The sequence below is a fragment of the Suillus discolor genome (assembly GCF_016758755.1).
Source record: "Suillus discolor strain FC423 chromosome Unknown F5147scaffold_16, whole genome shotgun sequence".
In the NCBI taxonomy this organism is placed as follows: Eukaryota; Fungi; Basidiomycota; class Agaricomycetes; order Boletales; family Suillaceae; genus Suillus; species Suillus discolor.
In genome coordinates, this window is record NW_024541263.1 from 241,147 (window position 1) to 264,573 (window position 23,427).

A 23,427-nucleotide genomic window follows, 5' to 3' on the forward strand; every position below is an offset into this window, starting at 1 on the left:
GAAGCAGACGAATCTCTGGCTCGGGACGCTTCTCAAGATCAATCGTGGATTGACCATCGTCGGTTACGGTGGTGTATGTCGAGTCCCTGTTGTTAGGAGTAACGGGAAGTTCTTTGACAGTGTCGATGGGGCAGACATTTGTAGTCCCTTGGTCCTCGATTGCCTTGCTTCGTTGTAGGTATTCCTGGACGATTCTCTGGGCCTCCGTCACTCCGTCAGGATGCTCTTGATGTTTCTTGTCGAGTTCCTGAGCCTCGGATAGAACGACGTCGCTTGACTTGGGATTTGCAGCGCATGCCACAGGTTCAGCAGTAAACTCCCATGCAGATACGAAATCGGTGTAAAGGCTTGCATCGTCCTCCTCCTCATCGAGAGACAGGAATGACATCCCCTCTACAATTTGATAAGGGATGAAGGTGGCGTATCTACGAGTGTCTGCCTTGGAGCCGTCGAATCCATCGACGCCCGTGGCAGTAGTTGATTCTGAGTTTGACATGATTAACTGGCAAAAGTAAAAGCAGGCAGCACAGAGAAAAGCAGGGAAAGAGGAGAATGGTGAGGTACTCCATGAAGGATAATAGGTGGTATTTTATACGCGCAAGAATGTGGACCGTCGACGCTTTTGTGGATGTGGAGTCTGGACGCTTTGAGTTGGTGGACACTCAAACTGTGCTTTGCTTTGGTAGCCCACTGCAAAGTTTTAATGATCCCCATTTCGGGCATAACCCAGTTCTAGGGTTAGGGTCCCCTTCCCAACAGCTCGGTTCGAGACTTTGAAGTCAACCAACCGCTGGCACCAAGTTCGACATGTCAGTGATCTGTACTTCCTTCCCCCCGATAATCCGTGTCGGAGCTCACTCGTTAATGAAGCCAATGTATAGTTCGTATCGTAGAATTCATGGATGGAACAGTGTAATTAACACCAGCCAAGCTCGCTCCTTCGTTGCACTGGCAGCTTCGCCTAGGTCTTCATCCCATGCTACCAACAGAAATTCACGCTCTGTTCACACGAATGCACGACTTCAACCGGCATATCCTGGCCACATACCACTCACCCCATTCGAAACCGGAGTTCTCGCAGTTGGCTCTGCACTCATGTCTCTCATAGATACTCGTCGCGCGGGCAAGCACTTCCTAATCTTTATAGTGGGTACATTTTGCTGACAAGTCCATTAGACATGGTTGCAGCTTGCGGAGAAACCACTGCTGGGCCAACGCTGGTAAAGTTGAGGGATACAATGTTGGAGTCTCCAGAGGGTCGGCGCATTCTCAAAGAAATGCCACGTATCAATTCGCAGACCTTGGACTGGGAGAAGTTGCGGTCCCTCTCAGAGAACACCTTTGGACGTGCTTATGTGAGGTGGCTTGACGCTTGTAAGGTCACACCTGATTCTCGAGAGCCCGTGGGGTCATTTTATTCCACGCTATGTATACCAGATGCTCACCATTGAGGACCCAGGTACACTATATCGATGACCCAGAGCTTGCATATGTCATGCAGCGCTATCGCGAGACGCACGACTTGTACCACGCCCTCTTTGGATTTAAAGTCTCCGCCCTTCCCGAACTTGCACTCAAAGCGTTTGAGTTCACGAATCTAGGCTTTCCCATGACTGCATTATCCCTGGGAGCCTCAATAAGACTCAAGTCACCTCAGCGGGCCCGACTTTGGGGGGAATTCATTCCTTGGGCTGCGAGATGCGGGAGTCATGCGAGGTGCTTGCTTACAGTGTATTGGGAGGAGAGATGGGGACAGGATCTGGACGAAATGAAGAAGGAATTTGGTGTCTGGGATCCACCTGCAGGACTTACCATCCCGCGAGCCTCGCGTATTGACTTCCCCTGATACACACCGGCATGGCGATAAGTAATTGACATCTTTTTTTGGCCGTTTCGCGGGTCCTGTGGAGCTTCAGCATGTGGAACAGATAAATGTATGTCTCTTATTTCCCGTTGTCAACTTTTTGAGTCTGTGCACCGACACGGTTATAGGATCCAGAACGCCTGGACTCTGGTACGCTGTACTATTATATTTAAGCTTACATGGAGGTAGCCCGGCTCTAGGGAGGGAAGCTTCTATGAGCTAGAAACATCCTGGCACCTGTATCCAAATAGGTGCATGAAATTCTTTTCTTTTCCTGCTACTAAGCTTGCATTGAACACAACGTTAAAACGTGCAAATACTCATTTCCTCTGCTCGTTTCTCGTGTTCAGCACCCTTCACAGCAACCTAGACTCTTATCCCAAGTTCCTACACGGCAATAGCCACCATCACGACTATGAGTAACGACCATCCTGGATCAGTATTACACTGCTAGTGTGACTCATGATTGCCACCTCATTGAAATTGCAAACAGCCATGACAAAGTCTGTGACCTTGAGCAACAGATGCCGGCCACTCACTGCAGAAAAACGCAGATTACGTCTAGGACACATCGCACGAATCTAGACATTCGCATCACATTCGTCGCACATAACGCTCACATCACACTAGCAGCAGTGCTGGAACTTCATACTAATCCTCTCACTATGACCAAATCCAAGGTGAGATCACCAACAATGTGATTATATATAACGCAGGTTTACCGTGAGATATAGGACTTTAGGAAGTTGACCATGACCCAGGCCAGAAGAAGGTGGCCTAGTAATAATAAAAGAATGACAGCGTTAGATCAGGGTTAAATCGTTATTAGTTACTATGGAAGTGACCATACCTCTTGAACGAGTGTGATAGCATGGTGGTACACCACAAGAGCGAATGATGCTAGAGCCAATTGCCTAGCAGAAATGCTCGCTGACTGCGCCTATGCGGACATGACAAGTGTCGGATGCCTTCAAGTGCCAAGGACCCTTTGCTGAATCGCATCGAGGAAGGGTGGATTGACGTTATATATCACATATCCATCAAGGGGAGAAGAAGCTGATGGCACTGCATCTCAAATGCGTCTGACCTGCTCAGAAAAGAGAAAGAAAGGATAGCATGAATCTTACATCAAACCATACCTTTAGGGTGCATTACGTTGATTGCGGGGCGTTTATGTCGTAATACAAAGTAAAGGACGTGCTCTGCATATATTGTCATGTAATGGTATGCTATAAGACAATATCACTCTCTCACCAGTCCTCTGGCAAAGGTCTAAGACAGGACACCCAAAGTCTCTTGAGAATCACTGATGCGGGGTCCGTGTCTGAAGAAGCAGGAGTGTGACATATATGTACCACTTGTCATCAACCATCCACCGATAGGAGCCATCAGCGGACATCACTCGATATAGCACACGAGTCCTATAAATCCCGTACTCAAAGCATAAGCTAAAAATGTATAGTTGAAACTTTGGATTGAAACGAGGAGCGAATAACCGTACTTACCTCAGACCGGCGAAACGAGGACATCTCTGAAAGTCTGAGCCAAAGTCTGGGACACGGCAGGCCCATCGGCACCCCCAAGCGAAGTATGAAAGTTGCTGTGTCCGTCACTGTGTCTCACGTTTGCTCACTGTCTGTAACAGCACCAAAGACTTACTTACATGGACGCTGGGAACTCTTTTTCTGCCATGTAATAGCACAGTGCGCTTGCTGCTATATCATATATTGATCTCGGCCGGTTCTTGCAATGTGCTAGCTTCCTGACAAGCACGAAGAACATCGTTGGCCAAGTGTTCTAGCTCGGCGCAGATTCAGCCTCCGCGGTCTCCTTTGGTCCATTGGACTGAACCATAATGCTTGCAAGAAGCTAAGTCTCAATATCGTAAACGTAGGTCGGTAATCGGGAAAACGTTACACTTGTGCAGAATGTAACGTGCCAGTGGCACTAAATCACGTTGAGTTTGAAAATAGAGAATCGTTGCATCGTATGGACCAGTCCAAAACAGGGCCTGTAGTACGATAGCCTGAACCTAACATGAAGGACGCATCAACGTGGTAGAGTGAAAGAACCAGATGAATGCCATATGAATTCCATCCAGACTCCAACTTCATGTTGATACGGCTGGAAAGTTGTTGGTCCAGAATTCAAGGAAGAAGTGAACTGTAGTATTGCCAGTGGAACACTTGCACTTGCCGCGAAGCACGGATTCGAATGTCCGATCAGTGTTTGGTTCCAAACATCCACTAGCGCGTGGTGCTGAAATAGAATCGGAACATGATGTTCTTATGCTGCTGTCCTTGTCACAAATCTGGTATTTAAACTTTGATTATCAGAACTGTTTATATCTGCAAAAACCAAGTTCGTCAGTGATAATACTCCGAGGTTGGATAGATCAAATAACTGCAGCTATTGGTATAAATGAGATAAGGTCTTGAGCCACTTTCTGGACACATTTGCCCGCATGTCGACCAGTGAAGTTCTCCCCCAAGGTGCAGGCTATGGCGTCGGTGAGTTGGTTTCTAATTCACATGTTTTAAACACTCATCTCCAATAACATTGTCAGTCATCGGTAAGATACATTGTAATCTGTCTTCTATGTATCATTCGCTCAAGACGTCTAGGGATCGGACTGTTCTTCAGTGCTTTCATGGTGGGTTTGACTGCTATGCAGTCACGCTACACGGGCGTCTCTCCCACAGAGTCCGAGGAGTTTTCGTCTGCTTCGCGCTCAGTGAAGCCTGGGCTTATTGCTTCTGGCATTGTCTCTGCTTGGACATGGGCAGCAACACTAGTATGTCCATGTTCAACATCCATATCCACACATGGCTTAGCGGGCGATATCACTTAGCTCCAATCTAGTGCAGTTGCTTATAGATATGGCATTTCGGGTCCATGGTGGTATGCCGCAGGTGCGACAGTACAGGTCCTCTTGTTCGCGCAGCTTGCCGCGAAGCTAAAGCTCAATGCTCCCTATGCACACACCTGGCTCGAGATTGTTGCAGCGCGCTGGGGAACTACAGCGCATCTTTTCTTCATGTTTTTTGGTCTTGCGACAAACTTGATCGTTTCCTCAATGCTTATTTTGGGTGGTTCGGCTACTGTGACAAGTTTGACTGGGATGAGCACTATCGCTGCGTGTTTCTTGATCCCACTGGGTGTCTCCATTTATGTCGTCGTCGGTGGAATGCGTTCCACACTCCTTTGTGATTAGTAGGTGGATGTCGTACATGTCATATACCTTTACTCATACCTTTATCTTCAGTACTCATACAACTGTCCTCTTCGCCATCATCTTGACATTTATGTTCACCGTATATGCAACCTCAGGCTACATTGGTTCCATCAGTCGCATGCACCATCTATTGGATGAGGTATCCAAGATCTCACCTGTAGCAGGTAATGCTGGCGGTTCATACCTGACTCTCCGCTCCAAAAACGGCCTCATCTTTGGTGTTATAAACCTCATCGGCAACTTCGCAACTGTCTTTGAGGACCAGGCATATTGGCAGCGCGCCATTGCCAGCAGACCTTCTACGACTGTCAAGGCATACCTTATTGGTGGTTTGGCGTGGTGAGTTGGCATTTCTTTACCGGCATGTGCTGGCATTTCTAATTCAAGCATAGGTTTGCTGTTCCATTTGCATTCTCAACGACGCTTGGGCTTGCCGCAGTGGCTTTTTCTGCGGTGCCTGCTGCCAACTCTCCGTCACAAGATCCACTATCAAGCAACTTCATTCCCATGCTTGCGCCGCTCTCGCAAAATGCTATCTCAGAGGGTCTTCCAGCCTCGCTAGCTGCTGCGACGTTGCTAGGGAAATCGGGCGCAGCTGCACTTCTTATCGTCCTCTTTCTGGCTGTGACCAGTGCCACGAGTGCGGAGCTCATCGCAGTCTCTTCTATTTTGACTTACGATGTCTATGTGGTATGTTCCTATTCAGCATTCGGAAAAAAATCGCTTACTGTTGGTTATAGAGATATATTAATCCGAAGGCTACGGAGCAACAAATTTTGCGTATGAGCCATGCAGGGGTAAACATCTTTTTTGGAAAATCTAATCTCCTGATCAATTGTCGTGAGTAGGTTGCTATCTTTGCCCTTGTGATGGGTATCGCGGGTGTTATTTTCTATTACATCGGAGTTTCCATGGGTTGGCTTTATGTCCGTGCATATATCCATGTGACCTATTGTGCCTGACATAGTTTGCAGACATTCATGGGGGTCATCCTGGGTTCTGCTGTCTGCCCAATTGCCCTTTGCATTACCTGGAAAAAAGCTAATAAAGTGGGCTGCATTATTGGTTCGCTCGTTGGTTTTTCCGCAGGTATTATTGCCTGGCTGGTCACCACCTCTGCGCTTAACCAAAAAGTGATCAATGTCACCGTACGTATCTCATACTCCCATCGTTTCCCTTTTGACCTTATAGCGTGATCAGACGAGCGGAGGTTAGATGACCGCCAATTTCAACACTGATGTGAAGCTGAATTGACTCAATGACTAATAGGCGACTACGAAATGCTCGCAGGAAATCTTGCATCAATTGGTGTTGGTGCCATTATCTCAACTACTGCTTCACTTATCGTGCGCAAAATGTTTCATCCACTGACTCGGATCACGAGCTAATCAATTCTGCAGTGGCCAGATGACTACGATTTTACTTCGGCTCGTGCAATCAATAACCGCGGTGCCGCTATTGCTAGTAGAAATGTCAATGACGAACTAGAGGAGCCAGAGGTCGAGAAGAAAGGTTTAGACGTGTCAGCATCATCCACGACAAATGAAGCTCAAATCGACCCCGAGCTGGACCCAGTTGGCCTTAATAAGGCATTCAAGTTCGCTGCCAGAGCATCAATAGTGCTTGTTCGTGCCTGCTTCCTTGTAACTACTCAGATACTGAAGCCGCTTGCTCTACAGACTTTGGTACTGATAATACTTATCCCTCTCCCCCTCTTTTTTGCCCAGACGGTCTATAGCGTTACCGGCTTTTCGGTATGGGTGATGGTCGGTATTATTTGGATATTCCTGTCGGCGTTCGCAGTCGCGATATACCCCCTGTGGGAGAGCAGAGCCGCGCTTCGGCTCATTTCGAGAGGAGTGATCATGGTAAGTGTAGCATTTTTATCTTAGAGCTCATCTGATGGCGTGCAGGATATTTTCTCTCCTGGGAGTGGTAAATTTGTTGCGCCATCTTCAATGAAGAAGCCTGTCGAATGAAATTCCGTGACAGCTTTTTGGATAATGAAAGGACACTATATGATCTACCTTGCTCATTGGTTATTTAAAGAATGAAATCATTTGATGGCAACCCTGGGAACATTTCTTGTGTATGAGTGTATCATCCCGAACTCTGGTCATCGGCGCCGCGCTGCTCCAAGATCTAAAAGCTTCGAAATGCTGGTTTACTTTGAGCTACTCGTTTCTGTGCCTCTCCCATCTGGTGACCTGAGGCTGGTCGATATGAGGAAGGACGGAGAAAATGATGTGAGCGAAAGCCTTAGCCTCAGTTTCCGCTACGCTAGCCACGCATAATATTCGCAGGTAGGTATGCTGAAATGATTCGGCTGTCGTAGGACCGATGTCGATACACATACTGCTGTGACATTATAACGCTCATTAATAAATAAGTCTTCCAAGGCAGCAAAATGGGCTACAGTAGCTTTTATATTCAAAGACGGGGTTGGTATTGACAAATGGCGCAGCGCAGGGAATAGGAAGAAGCGCACGTCTTTGGCTGGAATCTGGCATAACTACAACGACAACGATCGCAGCATGCATCGTGATTCGTCAGCCTGGAGGACTCCTGAGGAGGAAAAAAAACAGTGGTTAGAAGTCATACACAATATACGCACACGGGTAGCATGGCGCATGAATCGATGTGCCTCGTGCGAGGATAGTGGTCCAATATTCAATGCTTGCAGGTAGATCGAAAAAAAAAGTCCTGCATTGAGCGGTCACGGCGTCCACGGTCCAACTATGTGGCTCGTAGTGACCTGCCAGCGCTTGCCTTCTCATAGTTCCAGGACTTTGGACTCGGCAGAGAAATAGAGCTGGAATCAGTTCTACTGATATCCGTAGTTTGAGTACTCGTCAGTGCCACGTCACGACCGCGTCAAAGAGTTGGCTTTACAAGGTTATTCCATGCCAAATTGCCGGTAGAGATTCCTTTACAAGATCAGTTTTATTAGGTGGCAATATGCTTTGGGTTTACACCGTTCACTCCTTGCTTCAGTAGGTGATATCTTGCTCCACGCTAAATTGCTGCTAATCATTGCTTCGCCTCACATGGTAGCTGGTTATCATGCACCTGAGTCATGATCTGTTGGAATTGAGGTTACTATATCAGTTCGATTTAAGGTGAACTGGATTACCCTACATAAAGAACAGTATTCAGCACGTAAAGGCAAGACATCTTCATACTTTCCCCTCACTTATCTGGGCCCATACTAGTATCACATCCTCACAAACAATGCGTTTCGCCTTTGTCCTCGCTGTTACTGCCGCTTTAATATCTGCCACTGCTGCTACCACTAGCAGCGAGCAGTGTAATTTTTTCTGCAGTCATCCAGATGATTGCTGTCCTGATAAGCCGCGTTGTGTGAGTATAGGTGGTTTGCATTTAACAAAATAACTCACTGGCGCGATAGTTCCTCTGGGTGTGCTCTGGCGCATAATATGGTTACTAGGTTGTGTGGCGCCTTGATAGAGGGGTGAGGAATCGGTCAGGTCAGAATAGAAGGTCTGGAACCAAAAGCACCTACGGCTTTCATAAAAGTGTTTCGGTATTTTATCATGGACACTCCACATACGCACAGCTGAGTGGGCTACAGTAGATTTCATATCCGAAGACAGGGTTGATATTAACAAATGGCGTAGCGTAGGGAACAGGAAGAAGCGCACGTGTTTAGCCTATCTGGAATCTGGCATAATGACAAAAACAACGGTTGCGGCATGTATCGGCAGCCTGCAGGACTCCTGAGGAAAAAAACAGTGGTTAGAAGTCATATGCAACATACGCACACGGGTAGGGTGGCGCATGAATCGATGTGCCTCGTGCGAGGATAGTGGTTCGATATTCATGCTTGCAGGTAGATTGAGAAAAAATTCCTGCATTGAGCAGCCACGTCGAGCCTTTTTGTAAGCGAATGGACGTCCAACTAGTTTGTAGTGACCTGCCAACGCTTGCCTCTTCATAGTTCCAGGGCTTCGGACCGCAGTTCAGTTGAGTACTTGTCGGTGCCACGTCACGACCGCGCCAACCTGGAGGCTTATCAGTCCTTATTGCGGGTTGGCTTTACAAGATGATTCGTTGTTCCACGCCAAATTGCTGGTAGAGATTCCTTTACAACTTGAAGGACAATCTTATTAGGTGGCAATATGTTTGGGGTTCACACCGTTCACCTTGCTCCACGCTAAATTACGTGAACTGGATTATTCTACATAAAGAACGGTATTCAGCACGTAGAGGCAAGTTGTCTTCCTCACACTTATCTGGGTCCGCACTAGTATCACATCCACAAACAATGCATTTCGCCTTTGCCCTCGCTGTTGCTGTTGCTTTAATATCTGCTACTGATGCTGCCACCGACAGTGAGCAATGTCATTTTTTCTGCAAACATCGACATAATTGCTGACCTGATAAGCCGCGTTGTGAGTATAAGTTGTTTGCATTTAACAAAACAACTCACTGGCGCGATAGTTCCTCTGGGTGTGCTCTGGCGCATAGTATGGTTACTAGGTCATATGGCGCCTTGATGGAGGGGCGAGGAATCGATCAGGTCAGGATCGAAGGTCTAGAACCAAAAGCACCTACTAGGGCGGCCCCGATTCAGGCAGTTGCCGAGAATTGTCATAATGCCACTGGTCACAGTGAAGATGAATCTGACAACGAGTAATGGTATTAGGGGAGCTCAAAGTTGAACGCCCAACGCCCAAGCCCAACGCCTAACGCCCAACCTCGTGACCTATTTAGAATAAATAGAAATAAATACAACGCAAACCAAACGCAAACCCTAATAAACCCTGCGCATTACATCATTGCCCCGCGCGAAATAAACAAACTTATATAAGCAAATCTTATCGATAAGCATCATTGTCACTGAAGGTGATCAATACACTACAGCCATGGCTCGTACAAGTCTACACCACCAATATCTACAAAACTACATCCTGCATATGATGTTACGAAGCATCCTTCAGCCACCACAGACCCCAGAAGAGGCTGCCCATGAATTTGACCTTGATATCTCTTGCATTCTTGCTATCAGGCACTTTCATTATCTTCGAGAAAGACCCCCAGTACTCAAAGCTGGCTCACTTCACCTTGCATGGGAATATGCACAAAATCCAGCACATCATTCATGCTTCATCAACATGCTCTGTGTTTCACCTGAAGTCTTTCAGGTCATCCTCAATTTAATTGAAGATCATCCTGTCTTTTATAACAACTCAAACAACACCCAGGCAGCAGTTCAGATACAGCTCGCAGTCACGCTATACAGGATGGGTCGATACGGGAATGGTGCATCCATTGAGGATATTGCCCGTTTTGCAGGCATTTCTGAAGGTGCTGTTGAGCTCTACACAAGACGTTGCTTTGACGCAATTGAATCACTCCATGATGCTTTTGTTTGTCATCCAACTGCCCAGGAGAAAGAGTATGAGAAGCAGTGGATAGATAGTCGAGTTGGATTTAGAGGCTCCTGGAGAAATGGGTGGGTGATGTATGATGGGACCATTGTAGTCCTATTTTCAAAGCCAGGGATTGATGGGGATGCCTATTTCACTTGTAAATCAAATTATGGGCTCAATCTTCAGGTAATTGATTTTTTTCTTTGTATCACCAAAGTTCTGATTGAATGTATAGGTTGGAAACCTGCCATCTAATCTTCGAATTGTCGATTATGCTCATGGATTGACTGGCTCTGCTCATGATGCTTCAGCATTTGAGCACACTGCTGCAGTCAAACACTCCGACTGGTTTTTTGATGGTGATGAGTTTGCCTGGATGGACTCTGCCTATCCAGTCACCTTGCGCTCAATTCCCGTACACAAACGACCAGCTTCACTTTGTTACAACCGCTATCTCATTCTTCTTTTACTCATACGATATGCCTTCCTTTTTTGGAACTGTACTTACTATCTCACGATGACTTGGTCTGTGCGCACATATGGATCTATTTAAGCACATGTATTACGCTTGTATTCTTCACTTGAATCTTACTAGGTTTTACCTGGAACTTCCTTCGCTTAAGACCTCCAATCTTAAGTCGTCTTGAAACCCGATTCTTAGTCAAAGCACTCCTTTGACTAAGTCCACAGAACTCTCTCTTGTCTGAGAGACTGAGAATCTCAACGACCGCAAACTCTGTCAAGTTGTCATTGTTAGAACTACCCTAGTTCGTAACAAAAGATTCAAGTCAAAAGACACCACACATCTGTGTGTGTCCGATACCAAAGAACAAAAGACAAACCGAAAACAAGAAGAACGGCTGAGCAAGACAGCCAGCACAGACAGCAGACCTGACATCACTCACCCCAAGACTACAGGCTTTAAACCTTGGTACTTCAGTACCCCCGCTCAATATGTCGATGTCAAACACTAGCAGCGGCAAAGAATTCAAATACAAGATAAACCACCCTCCCATATTCAATGGAGACAGGGATATGTCTAGATCATTCCTCCTATCCTGTAACGCTTACATGGATATCAACGACAAACTCTACAAAGAAGATAAACATTGCATCATCTTCATCACGTCATTCATGAACGAAGGAAATGCCAGATTATGGAAAGAAGAATTTCTGGAAGATGCTCAATTCATTGACTCTTCCGGACAGAAGAAAGGATATGGAACCATGAAAGATTTCTTAGAAGCCTTCAATAAGGCATTCTCCGCAATCGATCCTTCCGGAACAGCAATGACTAAGCTAGGAGCTCTCAAACAAACCGGAGATCTCCAGACCTATATTGCCGATTATCAGAGACTAATCGCGCAGGCAAAAGTCAAAGAAGAAACCGCCAAAATCTTTCACTTCCAACAAGGACTCAATATAGGAATCCTTGTCAAGATGTTCAATGCTGGAAACGTTCCAAAGAGCTTCGACGACTATATCGCCGCAGTAGTCGACATCGATAACTGCCACACACAGTTACAATCCATCAGGTCCCGCTTCCCTGTACAACAGAAGAAGAGAAGATTTGGGGATCAAAGATTCGTACCAACCAGGGATCGCGATGCTATGGTGATTGATCGACTCACGGATGAAAGTCGTCAAGAACACATGCATGTTGGAAAGTGTTTCACTTGCCACCAAATCGGACACCGTGCCCGGGAATGCCCGCAGAAGAAAAAGGGACCTCCCTTTGTCCGCGAAGTGGAAGAAGAAGAAGAGACTAGGTGCATTCAAGAGGATTTTTGAAACGGAGAAACATACCGACAATGGAATCTCCAATAGAACCTGTACGTTTGATACGAGCTGTCAATGATAAAAAAGAACTTCGCATTCCCATTACTCTCATATCTCGGAAACAGGAAAATGTCGAAACAAGCGCGGTAATCGATTCTGGCGCTTCTGGAACCTATATCTCCGAAAGCTTTGTGAAAAAGCTCGGAATAAAAACCCAAAAACTAAAAAAACCATTCAATATCCGAACTGCAGACGGAAGCTATTTCAGCAGTGGACCAGTAAATCGGTACTGCACCCTTATCATCAAAATCGATGAATGAACCATGATAGGAAAATTCAACATTACCAATCTAGGAGCACGAGACCAAATTCTCTTGGGAATTCCGTGGCTCCAGAAAATGAATCCCTCTATCAATTGGGCAGAACGGACTCTCTCACTTCCTAATACCCCGAAATCTATCGAAATCTCGGAAAGCATCCGAAAACTTAACGCCCCCCTCGAACAAAGAAAGTGGACAAATTCCAAACTAAAGAAACAATCATCCAAACTCTCTGCTTCCATTGAAGAAATCCCCAAAGATGTACCATTGTTGCTACCAACAGAGGATGACGATCTTTTTGACACCAAAGAAGACGTTTGGTGCGCTCCACCAGTACAAGACATCTCCACCTATAAGCTAGATGATGGGGAATTCCTAGTTGAATACGGTGCTGATGGAGAATTCATCCGGATTATACAAGAAATCTCGCTCGATACTCCTCTCACAAAGGATGGAACATCCTTTTTGGAACAAGTTCCGATCATCACCCCTCTTAAAGTTAGCAACAAGGTGCAAGAATTTGCAACGGAAGAAAAGGAAAAACAGAAGAAATCCTTCGAAGAACTTGTGCCCGCTTATCTTCATGAATATGCAGATGTATTTGCCAAAGATGGACTAAAACAACTCCCTCCGGAACGTCCTGGAATAGACCACCGCATAGAAACAAAACCTGGGTTCCTTCCAAGAACATCTAAAGTATATCCTCTCTCCCCAAAAGAAAGGCTTGCAGTAAAGAAATTTATTGACGAAAACTTGGAGAAAGGTTTTATCACTCTGTCGAAATCCCCACAAGCCAGTGGTTTCTTTTTTGTAGGAAAGAAAAGTGGAGAACTTCGTCCCTGTCAAGATTACCGAGGCATTAATGATCAAACGATAAAGAACTCTTATCCCCTTCCACTTCCGGCAACTCTTATCGAACGATTACATGGGGCAAACTTCTTCACGAAAACGGATATCAGATCAGGCTATAACAACATCCGTATCCACCCGGATCATCGATGGAAAGCCGCGTTTACTACAGAGCATGGATTATTCGAACCGAGTGTAATGTTCTTCGGGCTATGCAACTCACCTGCCACCCTTCAAGCATTTATGGATAATGAATTCTGTCAGGAAATCAACAAAGGATGGCTGGTGATATACATGGATGACATCCTTATCTTTTCAAAAACACTTGAAGAACATCACGAACAAACAAAACGGATCTTAACAAAGATTAGAGCAGAAAAGCTATTTTTGAAACCGGAAAAATGCACATTTGACTCTCAAGAAGTTGAATTTCTTGGCATGGTCATTAAACCAGGATCCGTAGAAATGGACAAAGCAAAAACCAACGGCATCAAGGAATGGCCCGTTCCTACTTCTGTTAAAGAAGTTCGGTCATTTTTAGGATTCTGCAATTTCTACCAATCATTTGTCGTGCACTACTCGGATATCGCTCATCCCCTTATCGATCTGACAAAGAAGGATACCATTTTCTCTTGGAATGCTCAGCATCAGCAAACATTTGACCAGTTAAAAACCTGTTTCACCACCCATCCTGTACTCTGCAATCCAGACCCCGTAAAACAATTCGCTATTGCCACAGACACCTCATTAGTAGCAACAGGAGGAGTTTTACTACAAACTGACGAAAACGGTGTCTATCACCCCTGCGCCTATCTGTCGCAATCATTCAATCCAGCCGAACAAAATTACCCAATTTTTGACCGAGAACTCCTTGCCATAATTCGTGTGCTAACCAAATGGCGGTGTAGGGATTCATTTCTGGCTGGGCTTGCAGAGACTGTTTTTACCTTAGTGTTATGTTTGCACTTTTGTAGCTTACATAATCAAGTTACCTTTTCACCAGTTCTACTATGAGTCTGAGTATTCAGCAAGTTTCTATCATATTTCCTCTTCTCTGAGCCTTGAGCCTGGTCCAGAAACCCTTTAGGGTCGAATAGCAGCTAGGTTCTGCAAGACCCAACATTGTTCAGACTCACCATCTGAATTGTTGTACCTTCAGCGGCATTATCTTGAAGGACACCCCTCCCCAATTATAGTTTTCACAGATCACATGAACTTGCTCTATTTTAAGAAAGCATAACACTTATCCTGTCGACAAGCACGATGGCAGATGCTTCTGACTAACTTTGATTTGGAACTGCATCATGTTCCTGGTTCTCGATTAGCTGTACCTGACGCCCTTTCTCGGCGATCAGACCATGATACCGGATCCTCCGATAACGATAATACCATTCTACTTCCCGACTCCATGTTCATTCGACTCATTGATGATGGCCTTCGCGCTACCCTTGCCAGTTCGGATGCACTTAACGACCCGATATTCGCTACTGCCGTAGACGCCCTCAATGGTGTCTGTCTTCCCCCCATGAAATCCGCTTTAAGTGATTGGAAAGTAGATTCTGGGATATTATCCTACAAAAACCGAGCGTATATTGCTCCTGATCATCGCAAAGCTATGTTGGCTCAATACCATGACCATCCAACCGCTGGTCATCCCGGACACTTCAAGACCGAGGAATTGGTCAAACGCGAAGCCTGGTGGCTGGGCATGGGAGCATTTATCCGGAAATATGTTGAAGGATGTGCCACCTGCCAGCAAATGAAGGCTGATACACATCCCATTACGCCACCTCTCATACCAATTTCTTCCATTGCCACCCGACCCTTTTCACAGATCTCTGTTGATCTTATCATGGATCTTCCCCTTTCCTCTGGTTTTGATTCCGTCATGGTCGTGGTAGACCATGGGCTTGATAAGGGGGTGATAATTACTCCTTGCCATAAAAATATTACCTCTGAAGGGGTAGCCAAACTATTCCTGAAACACGTATTCAAACACTTCGGATTACACGACAAAGTAATCTCTGACCGAGGACCCCAATTTCTCTCGAAGTTCTCCTTGGAATTAGCTCAACTCCTTGATTATTCTATCGCCCCTTCCACCACCTATCATCCACAAACTGATGGACAAACCGAACAACTCAATCAAGAACTAGAGACATACCTACGGATCTATTGCAGCAACGACCCAACCAATTGGGTAGAACACCTTCCCATGGCAGAATTCGTTCACAATCATAGAAAGCATGATGCCCGAAATGCTTCACCTTTCTACATCATGATGGGTTATGAGCCTAAAGGAATCCCCCATGTCTTGGCAGACTCAACAGTACCAACTGCGGAAGAACGAGTTCGACTTCTTCAAAAGATAAGAGAAGAAGCGATTGCCTGCCACAACATTGCTATGCAACGCATGGCGGAAAGATCCTTCGGCCAGAAGTACCAGCCATGGAAAGTAGGAGATAAGGTGTGGTTATCTGCAACCAATCTCCGTCTAAAACTTCCATCTCGGAAACTCGCCCCGAAAAGATATGGCCCCTTCCCCATTTCTGCCGTACTATCTCCGATCACGTTCACACTCCAACTACCTCCGCAATGGAAAATACATCCCACATTCCATGCTTCCCTACTATCGTCCTATAGCGAAAATGATGTTCATGGCCCGAACTTCTTGGAACCACCACCTGACATTCTAGAAGAAGAAGAAGAATACGAAATAGAAGCTATATTGGCTCACAAAGGTACCAGTAAACGTCGCTGTTATCTAATATCATGGAAAGGATATTCCTCCGCTAGCAACGAATGGATCCCAGAAGAAAACCTGGAAAATGCCGGAGAAACCCTTTCGATCTATAAAAGAAAACACTCGCTGTGATATCGCCCCATAAACATAAACATTATGTCCTTCCCAGTTTCTTACACTCTTCCTTATGAATCCGCGTTCGCCCCAATTGACCTGTCCTCCAATGAAGGAAGATTTAAATCCTTCATCTCGGAAATCGAAGACCTTACTCTCATCGAAGCCGCAATCCTTTGTCCCCAACATGCCATTGAAATCAACAAAATCCTTATCAACCGAAATGCCTTCTCCGTCAACCTCCTCGTCAACATCATCAGGTCCGCCGACCTCATTGAAAGACTCGTTCGACATGTGGAAGAACCACGTGTTCAGCATGGCATCATGCATTTACAGAAACGCATTCGTGCTTACACTCTGCGTCTTATCCCTCAAGAGGTTAGGGCAGATATCCAGGAAGTTATTCACATCATTGCTGAACGAGTCACCAGAGTCGCTCGCCCACCATCTCCACAACCAGCTGAACGAACGACTGCGACTCCACCACCTTCCTATGACAGTGGAATTCCCATTCCTCCTCCTCGTGTGTCTGACGAGCTATTGGCTGCTGTTAACAGCCTCACGGAGATTACCAACGCCATGATCGTCAACCTGCAAGAAGAAACCTAACTTGCATTACAAATAGTTTCAACAGTATCTGCAACCACATCTGATATGGTCGTTGCTCCAGAAGAAACTGTAGAGCACCCGGAAAACCTTTACACCGCCTTCTCTTCTACGCATGAAGAAATAACCATGGAACAGTCGATTTCTCCCCCCGACGAAACCATCACACTTGCTGAAGTGCTCAAAGTGTTACACATCCATCCACCAATGATTATCCCATCCACGCTTACCCCACTGACATTCGTAGACTGCCTCGTTCCTGTGCAAGCCCTTGGACCTACCGCCCCTGCAGAGTACACTGAGCTAATTGCGGAAGCAGAACGAATCCCCATGCCATTGTCCTCCGTCTACGTACTCGCTAGAGAAGACGTAGCCCAGATCAAAGAATCTTCTAGCAGAAAAAGATCCCCTAGACGCGGATACCGAGGCAAGGGAAAGAAAAGAGCCTCTAGCGATGATGAAGCATTTAGTCACCGTCCTGCTCCCCCCGTAATACGACCTTCATCCTCGAACCCAGACGAAAACCGCGTTTGCAGATACTGTAAAACCCTTGGCCATCGCCAAACAAACTGTCCCGATTATTATTGCAGAATATGCAGGGAGCTCTCTCCCGGACATCTCTCCTTGTATTGCCACCAATTCACCGGATGCTCCCCCACTACGCTTACTTGGAAGGACGAAGGGTTCTACCAAGAGCTCTCTCATTGGGAGAAAAGTTTAGACGAAGCTTACGTCCATCAGTGCCAGGAAGAAGAAGCCCTCCGACAGGCGGAGTACCTTACTGAAGGAGGAGACGATCAGCTTGACTATTCTGACGATCCTATCTATTGGGAAAACCAAGATATGTAAAGTCGGTGACTTCACGCTTAGTAAGGGGGTAATGTTACAACCGCTATCTCATTCTTCTTGTACTCATACGATATGCCTTCCTTTCTTGGAACTGTACTTACTATCTCACGATGACTTGGTCTGTGCGCACATATGGACCTATTTAAGCACATGTATTACACTTGTATTCTTCACTTGAATCTTACTAGGTTTTACCTGGAACTTCCTTCGCTTAAGACCTCCAATCTTAAGTCATCTTGAAACCCGATTCTTAGTCAAAGCACTCCTTTGACTAAGTCCACAGAACTCTCTCTTGTCTGAGAGACTGAGAATCTCAACGACCGTAAACTCTGTCGAGTTGTCGTTGTTAGAACTATCCTAGTTCGTAACAACATGATCAAGACTGCCAAGGCCAAATGTCTCCTGGAGTGTCTTGATTCCAGCTGTGTCTTTAGCTGCGTACATTCCATCCAGGTAGGCGATCACTGCCTGTACATCAGAAGAACAGTTCTGTGGCATGTGCTCTGTTTTTCAGCAGTAGGTACTGGTGTCTTCAAGAGGCGAAGATGATCTTCAGGATAGAAGCAGTGGATGCACGTGAGTTGTTGCAGCATGATACCATACTGCATGATGTCCATGTCAAAAGCACGACTGTTGACCAGTTCAGAAGAGCCTCTGGAAACTTTGCCGACAACAATGAGAGTAGGGACTGCTCTGCCACTATCTGTAGGCTGCATCTCCTAAATGTAATCTTGTATCAGCGAGTCAATAACAACCACATGCAATGCACATTGGCACAGTACAGTTCAAGAGAAAGGTGTTCATCTGCCGTGCTGGTAAATAAGAGGTTAGCGAGAAATATAAGTTAGACTCAATATATCAGTCCCCCATCCAGAGTTGAGTCTACATGTGCGACATACCTGAATAGCGTCGAGATGAAACTACAGGCCAATAGGAGTTGGGGACTTGCAGCAGCAGCAGCAAAATTGAGGTAGTGTAGGGCGCTGACAGATGATGATCATGGTGGGGTTCGAACACGTCCGAACCAGTTCTGGGTAGCTCCGAACCCCAAACCGGACTCAAGGTTCAGTCCAGGGGCCATGCCGGACCTGTGACCGGACCTTGAGTCTGGTTCTGAAAGGTTCGGGTTTGAACCGAGGTTCAGAACTGGACTATGGCAGCACTAATCTGATGTCGCATATGGGTGTTGTTTGGGAAAACTTGTTGGGATGTAGCTCGATAAGGAAGATAAGAGCTGTCTGATAAAGCCACTCCTCAGATATCCAGTAACCATACAGCTGAGTGTTACATTGCAGGCATGGACAAATTATATTGATGCAGTTTGGTAGGTGCAGAATTACATTGTTGGTCTTGGTTAGCTTCACCAAGCTGAGCAAGAGTAACTGAGAGGGATATCAACAAACAACACCTGGACACACCTGCATGCTAGAAATTGCTCTATCGAGGCTTTGGATTTGTTCAGACATGTTCTGAAATTAACAGGGGGAGGCCTGAGGCTTATATGTAAAGGGGCGTTCGGAGCTTCAAATTCCGTTGACTCCTGTCTTGTCAGCCTGACGTCATGAAAGCCCGGATTGCCAGACTCCTCCTACCACGTCAGCGGAGGGTAGTTTGAAGCTTTACATGTCCACTATGTTGGACCTGGCGTATTACTATCATGGTGGTTAAGAGTTTACCAATTGCAAACAGCCGCGAAACTTAACACCCGGCACACCACCACACGGATGAACACGTATGGATAATTCAATTAGCCAACAATTCATCATGTACGTATGGTCTATCTATATACAATCCTAGGGGAAAGATAACAATAAACGAGATGTTTCAAGTATACATTTATCGAGCACTGGCACGCATACCAAGCTAAGGACCTTTAACTTCCAATGCCACTTTGAATCCATAAACAGAATTCAATACCAGTTCTACGGATCGTAGGATGAATCCGCGAACTCTACGTCGACCTCGGTAAGGACATGGGAGCTGGCCTCAGCAAGGGTAGAAAGAATGCCAGTGTCAACACATCCGTGCAGGTTGAGCATTAGGCGAGAGATGAGAGTGACAGACACGCTGAGGTTCATAATTAGGGTCGTTCTGTATCTATCCCATCAACCACTCACCATGTAGTAAATTCGTTCAGGCTGCCTCTGGCGATATCCTTGCAAATTGTCAGAAATAGTCAACCTGGTGAAAACATGCGGGTGTGCTCACTGGACCGCACTAAATTGTGGTGAGTGTGCGATTGAATTAATAGTTTATTTGATGACTTACGAAGTACGTCAGAATGTTGGGTAAATTGACTAATGCCATCCCTCTAAGAGAAAGCAGATCAGCTTCACTCGCATAGTTTCGCTAGTACTCTCACGCAAAGTACATCACACCTGTGCTTAGTTGGTTCAGTGCTTACAATACTGGTGCGACGAACATACCATCTTGGAATATGACATCAAGGATATCTCTCCTGGATACGAGGGAGAACTGCGGCGATCCCCTAGCTTTCCAAGTCCCGAAGACTGTGAGGACAAAGATGATTAATTCGTAGATAAACATTGTCACCCATGTCGTCCCATGATCTGCAATTGGACAATTCCGTAGCGCCATCAATTTGCACCCAGATGTGACTTAGAATGCACTGACGCAAAGGTCTGGCAGGACTTTTGAGCAGGCATGTGGAATGATGAAGGGAATGACATACGTTGGTGTTGTGTATATTTCATGGCAGTGGCCGTTGTCGATCGCACTCTCTGTTAAATTATGTCTAAAAGCTCCCACCTAAAAGTTCAGCAGACTTGAAGTTCAAAATCTTTTGTGAACACGTACCACCGATGTTGCTATAAAAACAGCGCCCAAGATTAGCATCCATTTAAGCAGGCGCCTACTGCGGCCGTAGAGAGCATAAGTGCGAAGAGTCAATGTGACTGAAAATTCGAAAACTTCAGCGTATCTCTCTCGCAATAAACTTCTCACTCACGGCAAATGAAGACTTGTTGGAAAACACGTAACACGTGTATGACCATCACATAATTCCGACAGCTAAGTCTTTGATGAGTAAAATAGTAGATATTGAAGAAGCAAAGTTGAAACCTCTGTTGAGATACAATGAGCCTGTCAGTCGAATACACAGACAACATTGTAGAACCTCAGTTGAAACGGGTAGGAAAGTGCTCATTAGGACAAGGGTATTAACGAGCACGGCGACATAGCGATTGACGAGAAATAACACTGCAGACTTTGATTTTGGACGACGCCAGATAAACATGATTTCTTCTGGGAGGGTTGCCATGTGGTCGTATAGCAGGATACCTAAAATATTCAGTTATCGTCTTGAGAATCAAAATGGAAAGTCGCAGTACTAATTGCCACGAGAAGGGTGTATAAGTGCACTAACCTGGCAAATTGTAGTAACGTCAGTGCGCGATCAGCATACATAGTCAATCGATACGTTTATTACTCACACCTGCTGCGCTTCCAAGTCAGTAGTATACATCAGGAAGACAATATCATAGGAAGAAGGGGTGTTGAGACTCGATATCGACTGGAAAAATTTGACATTGGTATTATAAGGCCTGCCAGTGGTTGATTCAGGCCTGAATTGCCCCATTGTCAATCTTACGGGCCCGGCCGTCCTTCCGTAAATGACTGTAATACTGTATACGTGGACACTAAACCTTGATTTTCCTGATTTGGCTACCGTGGTCCACAGAATACTTATCCTCGTCCTGATCCTCGTTGTATAGAGCCCCAGTCAGCTTCCCAAACCCTCGAATAACCTTCCGATAGAGCAATATTCATACAGCGAGGATTAAGGTGAGGATACTCTGTGACAAGGTGTAGAACGTACGATTAGTGGTCAAATCAGGAAAAGGTTGAGTTCTTAGCCAGTGATCAGTAATCAATTTGACATGTTCAGGGACTCGACCCTGTTGGGAACCAATCTACTTCGGAATGGTAACAAGTCACTACACACAGTAAATGAGCCGTTTCTACATAGATATCGAGCCCGCATACCATGCTGCGTTCAAGAAAAAGACTCAAAGAACACTTCTTAACTTCCAACGACACTTCGCATCCATAAACGGAATCCAGTACCAGCCTACCAACGGTCTGAGGAAACCGTAAACTCTACGTCGACCCTGGTGGTAAGAATATCGGGGCTGATCTCGGCAGGGGTAGAAAAGATGCCAGTGTCAACACACCCGTGCAGGTTGAGCATCAGGCGAGAGATGAGAGTGGCAGACATGCTGAGGGTCATGCTTAGGATCGTTCCGTGCTTATCACAATTGAACCGCCCACCAAGTAGTAAATGGACCCAGGCAGCCTCTGATGATATCCTTGCAAATCGTTAGGAAATAGTCAACCTGGTGAAACCATGCGGATGTGCTCACTGGACCACACTAGATTATGATGTGAGTGTGCGACTAAACCAATATTTCATTCGTGGACTTACGAAGTACGTCAGAATGTTGGGTAAATTGACTAATGTCACCCCTCTAAGAGAAAGCGCATCAGCTTCACTCGCATAGTTTCGCTAGCACTCTCACGCAAAGTACATTACACCTGTGCTCGGTTGGTTCAGTGTTTACAATACCGGTGCGACAAAAATACCATCGTGGAATATGACATCAAGGATATCTCTCCTGGATATGAGGGAGAACCGCGGCAATCCCCTAGTTTTCCAAGTCCTGAAGACTGTGAGGATAAAAATGAGTAATTCATAGATAAACATCATTATCCAAGCGATCCCAGAATCTGCGATTAGACAATTCCTTAGCACCATCATGATGTGACTTAGTATGCACTAACGGATAGATCTGACAGGACTTTGAGTAGGCGTGCGGAACGACGAAGGGAATGACATACGATGTTGTTGGGTATGTTTCATAGCAGCCGCCGCCGCCGATCGCACTATTTACCGAGATATAACTGTAAGCTCTCGCCTAAAACTTCAGCAGACTCTAAAGTTTCAGATTCTTCGCGAATACGTACTAAGATCACTCCTGCCACAAGAGTAAAGCCGATAATCCCCATCCATATAAGCAGGCGCCTGCGGTACCCATAGAGAGCACAAGTGCGAAGAGTCAATGTGACTGAAAATTCGAAAACTTCAGCGTATCTATCTCGCAATAAACTTCTAACTCACAGCAAGTGAAGACTTGTTGGAAAACACGTAACACATGCACGACCATCACATATTTCCAACAGCTAAGTCTTCGATGAGTAAAATGGTAAATATTGAAGCAAAGTTGAAACCTCTGTAGAGATACAGTGAGCCTGTCAGTTGAATACACAGACAACATTGTAGAACCTCAGTTGAAACGGGTAGGAAAGTGCTCATTAGGACAAGGATATTGCCGAGCACGGCGACATAGCGATTGACGAGAAATAACACTGCAGACGTTGCTTTTGGACGACGCCAGATAAACATGATTTCTTCTGGGAGGGTTGCCATGTGGTCGTATAGCAGGATACCTAAAATATTCAGTTATCGTCTTGAGAATCAAAATGGAAAGTCGCAGTACTGATTGCCACGAAAAGGGTGTACAATTGCACCAACCTGGCAAATTGTAATGTTAGTTCGCAATCGGCATACACAGCAAATGAATGGGTTTATTACTCACGCCTGCTGCGCTTCAAATTCAGTGGAATACATTAGAAAGACGATATCATAAGAGGAAGAA

General features: G+C 45.8%; 5 protein-coding genes across 5 annotated transcripts; 2 read left to right on the forward strand and 3 right to left on the reverse strand.

Moving 5' to 3' along the window:
* The first annotated feature begins 656 nt into the window (after positions 1–656).
* F5147DRAFT_685039 (Coq4-domain-containing protein) lies at positions 657–2,104 on the forward strand. The gene is made up of 4 exons (XM_041436654.1): positions 657–1,123; positions 1,177–1,403; positions 1,460–1,932; positions 1,993–2,104. Exons 1-3 carry the CDS (start codon positions 808–810, stop codon positions 1,844–1,846), a joined length of 930 nt encoding a protein of 309 aa, XP_041295025.1. The 5' UTR covers positions 657–807; the 3' UTR covers positions 1,847–1,932; positions 1,993–2,104.
* A 2,053-nt stretch (positions 2,105–4,157) lies between these two features.
* Positions 4,158–7,097, forward strand: F5147DRAFT_685048 (urea transporter). Its single transcript, XM_041436655.1, has 12 exons — positions 4,158–4,374; positions 4,489–4,658; positions 4,716–5,077; positions 5,130–5,438; positions 5,492–5,789; positions 5,840–5,896; positions 5,948–6,025; positions 6,074–6,251; positions 6,369–6,445; positions 6,500–6,724; positions 6,779–6,967; positions 7,013–7,097. Exons 1-12 carry the CDS (start codon positions 4,329–4,331, stop codon positions 7,076–7,078), a joined length of 2,055 nt encoding a protein of 684 aa, XP_041295026.1. The 5' UTR covers positions 4,158–4,328; the 3' UTR covers positions 7,079–7,097.
* An 11,023-nt stretch (positions 7,098–18,120) lies between these two features.
* F5147DRAFT_792628 (uncharacterized protein) lies at positions 18,121–19,218 on the reverse strand (the record flags this gene model as incomplete). Its single annotated transcript, XM_041443100.1, has 6 exons — positions 18,121–18,471; positions 18,522–18,564; positions 18,652–18,735; positions 18,953–19,029; positions 19,093–19,134; positions 19,171–19,218. The coding sequence occupies 6 exons, from the start codon at positions 19,216–19,218 to the stop codon at positions 18,214–18,216; spliced, it is 552 nt and encodes a 183-aa protein (XP_041295027.1). The 3' UTR covers positions 18,121–18,213.
* Positions 19,219–19,674: 456 nt separating this feature from the next.
* F5147DRAFT_771549 (uncharacterized protein) lies at positions 19,675–21,032 on the reverse strand (the record flags this gene model as incomplete). Its single annotated transcript, XM_041441255.1, has 11 exons — positions 19,675–19,819; positions 19,870–19,907; positions 19,961–19,969; positions 20,021–20,063; positions 20,115–20,130; positions 20,179–20,322; positions 20,387–20,394; positions 20,445–20,521; positions 20,570–20,667; positions 20,721–20,835; positions 20,889–21,032. 11 exons carry the CDS (start codon positions 21,030–21,032, stop codon positions 19,675–19,677), a joined length of 837 nt encoding a protein of 278 aa, XP_041295028.1.
* A 592-nt stretch (positions 21,033–21,624) lies between these two features.
* F5147DRAFT_835570 (uncharacterized protein) lies at positions 21,625–23,187 on the reverse strand. Its single transcript, XM_041443972.1, has 10 exons — positions 23,055–23,187; positions 22,890–23,001; positions 22,736–22,836; positions 22,610–22,686; positions 22,553–22,560; positions 22,355–22,498; positions 22,291–22,306; positions 22,197–22,239; positions 22,043–22,143; positions 21,625–21,990 (listed from the first exon to the last, which is right to left on the reverse strand). Exons 1-10 carry the CDS (start codon positions 23,172–23,174, stop codon positions 21,843–21,845), a joined length of 870 nt encoding a protein of 289 aa, XP_041295029.1. The 5' UTR covers positions 23,175–23,187; the 3' UTR covers positions 21,625–21,842.
* Between the last annotated feature and the right edge of the window lie 240 nt (positions 23,188–23,427).

Excerpts from the sequence above, each read along its gene's own strand:
- F5147DRAFT_835570 (XM_041443972.1), bottom strand. The coding sequence starts at position 23,174 with ATGTTTATCTGGCGTCGTCCAAAAGCAACGTCTGCAGTGTTATTTCTC. Across the intron at positions 22,687-22,735 it reads TTGTGGCAGGAGTGATCTTA|GCGAGAGCTTACAGTTATAT; the intron begins GTACGTATTCGC and ends CTGAAGTTTTAG. Across the intron at positions 21,991-22,042 it reads CTGGGTCCATTTACTACTTG|CATGTCTGCCACTCTCATCT; the intron begins GTGGGCGGTTCA and ends CATGACCCTCAG.
- F5147DRAFT_685039 (XM_041436654.1), top strand. The coding sequence starts at position 808 with ATGTCAGTGATCTGTACTTCCTTCCCCCCGATAATCCGTGTCGGAGCT. Across the intron at positions 1,124-1,176 it reads CATAGATACTCGTCGCGCGG|ACATGGTTGCAGCTTGCGGA; the intron begins GCAAGCACTTCC and ends CAAGTCCATTAG. Across the intron at positions 1,404-1,459 it reads CACCTGATTCTCGAGAGCCC|GTACACTATATCGATGACCC; the intron begins GTGGGGTCATTT and ends TTGAGGACCCAG.
- F5147DRAFT_685048 (XM_041436655.1), top strand. The coding sequence starts at position 4,329 with ATGTCGACCAGTGAAGTTCTCCCCCAAGGTGCAGGCTATGGCGTCG. Across the intron at positions 4,375-4,488 it reads AGGTGCAGGCTATGGCGTCG|GGATCGGACTGTTCTTCAGT; the intron begins GTGAGTTGGTTT and ends CAAGACGTCTAG. Across the intron at positions 6,446-6,499 it reads CAACTACTGCTTCACTTATC|TGGCCAGATGACTACGATTT; the intron begins GTGCGCAAAATG and ends TCAATTCTGCAG.